Source organism: Lactuca virosa, chromosome 5 (genome assembly GCF_052849685.1).
Source record: "Lactuca virosa cultivar CGN04683 chromosome 5, Lactuca_virosa_CGN04683_v6, whole genome shotgun sequence".
In the NCBI taxonomy this organism is placed as follows: Eukaryota; Viridiplantae; Streptophyta; class Magnoliopsida; order Asterales; family Asteraceae; genus Lactuca; species Lactuca virosa.
This window is the reverse complement of record NC_136430.1, coordinates 128463135-128465871: the sequence shown is the minus strand read 5'-3', so window position 1 is coordinate 128465871 and position 2737 is coordinate 128463135. Positions and strand designations below refer to the sequence as shown.

Here is a 2737-nt window from a genome sequence, read left to right as displayed (position 1 = left end):
TTACAGTTATATATGGAATGTTCTCATTCTATTCATGTAAAGTTATCATTATATTAATTTGAAAATAAATTTACATAAATGTTATAAATGTATTGATTTTTTTAATTTTTTTATAAAATTTTTAATGTTTATATTGATATTAAATTTTTATTTTTTATAAACCCGTATAGATAATAGTTATATCATTTCCTTACATTTTTCATAATCATATGTTAATTTTTGTAATAAACCCTTAATATTTACATAGTAAATTTGTAACATTTCATTTTCTTATAAGTGTAAAGTACCCAAACAGTCACTTACCTTATCCATGCTAAAATTTGGAATAATCAATTTATATTTGCCTTTATTTAAATTTTAAAAAGTTTCATTGTGCCATTATTATTAGATGGATTTACACTCATTACTCATATCCACTCATTACGTTACCTTGCCTTGAAAACGTTTTCGATATGTCATTAATATTCAAATATTAGATTAAATATAAAATACACTATATATTTTTATTCATTCATATAAATATTAATTTCTTTAACTATTTCACTTGAAGTTTGTAAAGAATCCCTATTAAACGTCATCTCAACTCAACCATTGTGAAATCTATTAAACATACGAAAATTACCTAAGGAAGTGGGGTTTGTGTTTCTTTTACAACACCCACCTCATAACTTCAGTTGTGCATGGAAAACGACGATAACAGCAATTCAAGCGGCATGGAAGACGACGATAACAGTAATTCAATCAATCAATTTGATGGCGATGAGAACCGAATTTTGCAGCAACTTCTGCATACCAATATTTCCAGCAAGAGAAAACAATTGTTTTGGTATGATATTCGAAACTTTCCTGATTCGTTGCTTATAGAAATTCTCGCTAGATTATCAGTGAAATCGATTTTTAGTTTTAAAAGTGTATGCAAGCATTGGCAAACCCTAATCTCTCACCCTTCCTTTTGCCGATTCTATTACTCGATTCTCAATTCCAATGCACCATCGTCCTCGCAACCTTTAAGAATCTTGGATAGATACACTTACGTACCGACATTAGACGAGTTACTTAATCGTCTCGGTACTGAAGTCCACAGTTTGTCTGAATTCTCTGTTCTTTTTCTTTCTACCCCTGAAGACCAACAACAATATCATCAGTTTAGGATTTTAGCTATAAGTAATGGTTTGATTCTGTGTTGTTGGCGTGCGCCAACACCGTTTGTTTACTACATATGTGATCCACTCACTCGACTATGGATCACTTTACCTAGACGTGGACCCAGGTACCACGATTCCTTCAAGGAAGGGCTTATTACTAAGGTTAATGAAGATCATATGCTTACTAGTTATACAGTTGTTAGGTTGGAACATCTTACATCGAATTATCTCAATTTAGAGACTTTTTCATCTGAAACGGGCAAATGGATCTGCTACAAGCTACCTTGTCCTATTCCCATCCTATGGCGGCAACTGGCCTGTGGTCCAATTTACTGTTACGGGGCTCTCCATTGGCAAGTTATTAATGATAAGGGGATTCATGTCATGCTTGCATTTGATCCTTACAAAGATCCAAAATCTGTTTGCCTAATTCCATTCCCAGATGACAGAGATCTGAAGAGTGAGCATAACTACATGGGAACTTGTCAATTATGTGGTGAGAGCCAAGGGACCCTTCGTTATTTCGAGGTGGCTCATGATTCCACCCAACTCTATTTGTTCACCATGTGGGCTATGAAGCATTATGAGAAAGGAGAATGGTGTTGTGAGTTTAAAGTGAGACGTAGCGATCTTCATTCTAATGATCTGGAATTGAGTAATTGGCTGTTGGACGGATGGTTTCGTCCTTTATCGTTTCATCCGTTGAATCCAAATGTTGTGTATTTGCAATGCATGGAGCCTGAGCGTATTGTGTCGTATAATATTCTGAATAAAAGGCTGGATTTTGCATCTAAACCGATCGACTCCTCCCAACTCATTTTATGGTCTACTGCAATCCCGTTCGTATTACCAAAATGGCCGGTGCTTGTTCCAATTACCACTGTTAAAAGCAAAAAAAGAGGGTAAAGTGCAGAAAGTAGCAATGTGTTTCCTATTTCTACCAATATAGGCAATCTACTTCATTGAGAATAATCTAAGTACCTTGTATGGAGTTGAGAAAATTTAAGTACTTACATTTTTATTTTACAGAAAGTGTCTACAAAAATTGAAGTACCCTGTATGGAGATTGAGAAAGTTGAAGTACCTTGTATGGAGATTGAGAAAATTTAAGTATCTTGTATGGAGATTGAGAAATATGATCGGTCATTAATATTTTTCTAAAAACCGTAACACAGCACACCTAGTTTGAAAATATCTAAGTTTGTTTATTTCCCTTTCTCTTTAACAACTTTTATATATATATATATATATATATATATATATATATATATATATATATATATATATATATATATACTAGTAGAACACCCGCGTGATGCAACGGTAACGAATAATTTCACACGTCGACTAGTTTTTTTCAATGACAACAAATTATTTCATATGGAATATATAGCATATTCCAAAGAATTCGTAATGCATGGAAAACCATCAATTGCGATTCCCATTTGGTCTTTTTTAAAAACAACGAATAAATATATAAAAAAAACCTATTGCGGTTATCTTGTGTTGTGTCAATAATAATTGTATTGTATTGTTTTACTCATCTTTTGTAACGGGCTGGTCTGTCCACCCGATATTAATGTGCTAGAGTT

At 33.0% G+C, this 2737-nt stretch overlaps 1 protein-coding gene across 1 annotated transcript; it reads left to right on the top strand.

Annotated features, from left to right (window-relative positions):
* The first annotated feature begins 680 nt into the window (after positions 1–680).
* Positions 681–2051, top strand: LOC145111734 (putative F-box protein At3g28280). The gene has a single exon (XM_079047987.1). It carries the CDS (start codon positions 681–683, stop codon positions 2049–2051), a length of 1371 nt encoding a protein of 456 aa, XP_078904113.1.
* Positions 2052–2737: the final 686 nt, after the last annotated feature.

What these genes read in the sequence shown, in the direction of transcription:
- LOC145111734 (XM_079047987.1), top strand. Translation starts at nt 681, where the DNA reads ATGGAAAACGACGATAACAGCAATTCAAGCGGCATGGAAGACGACGAT.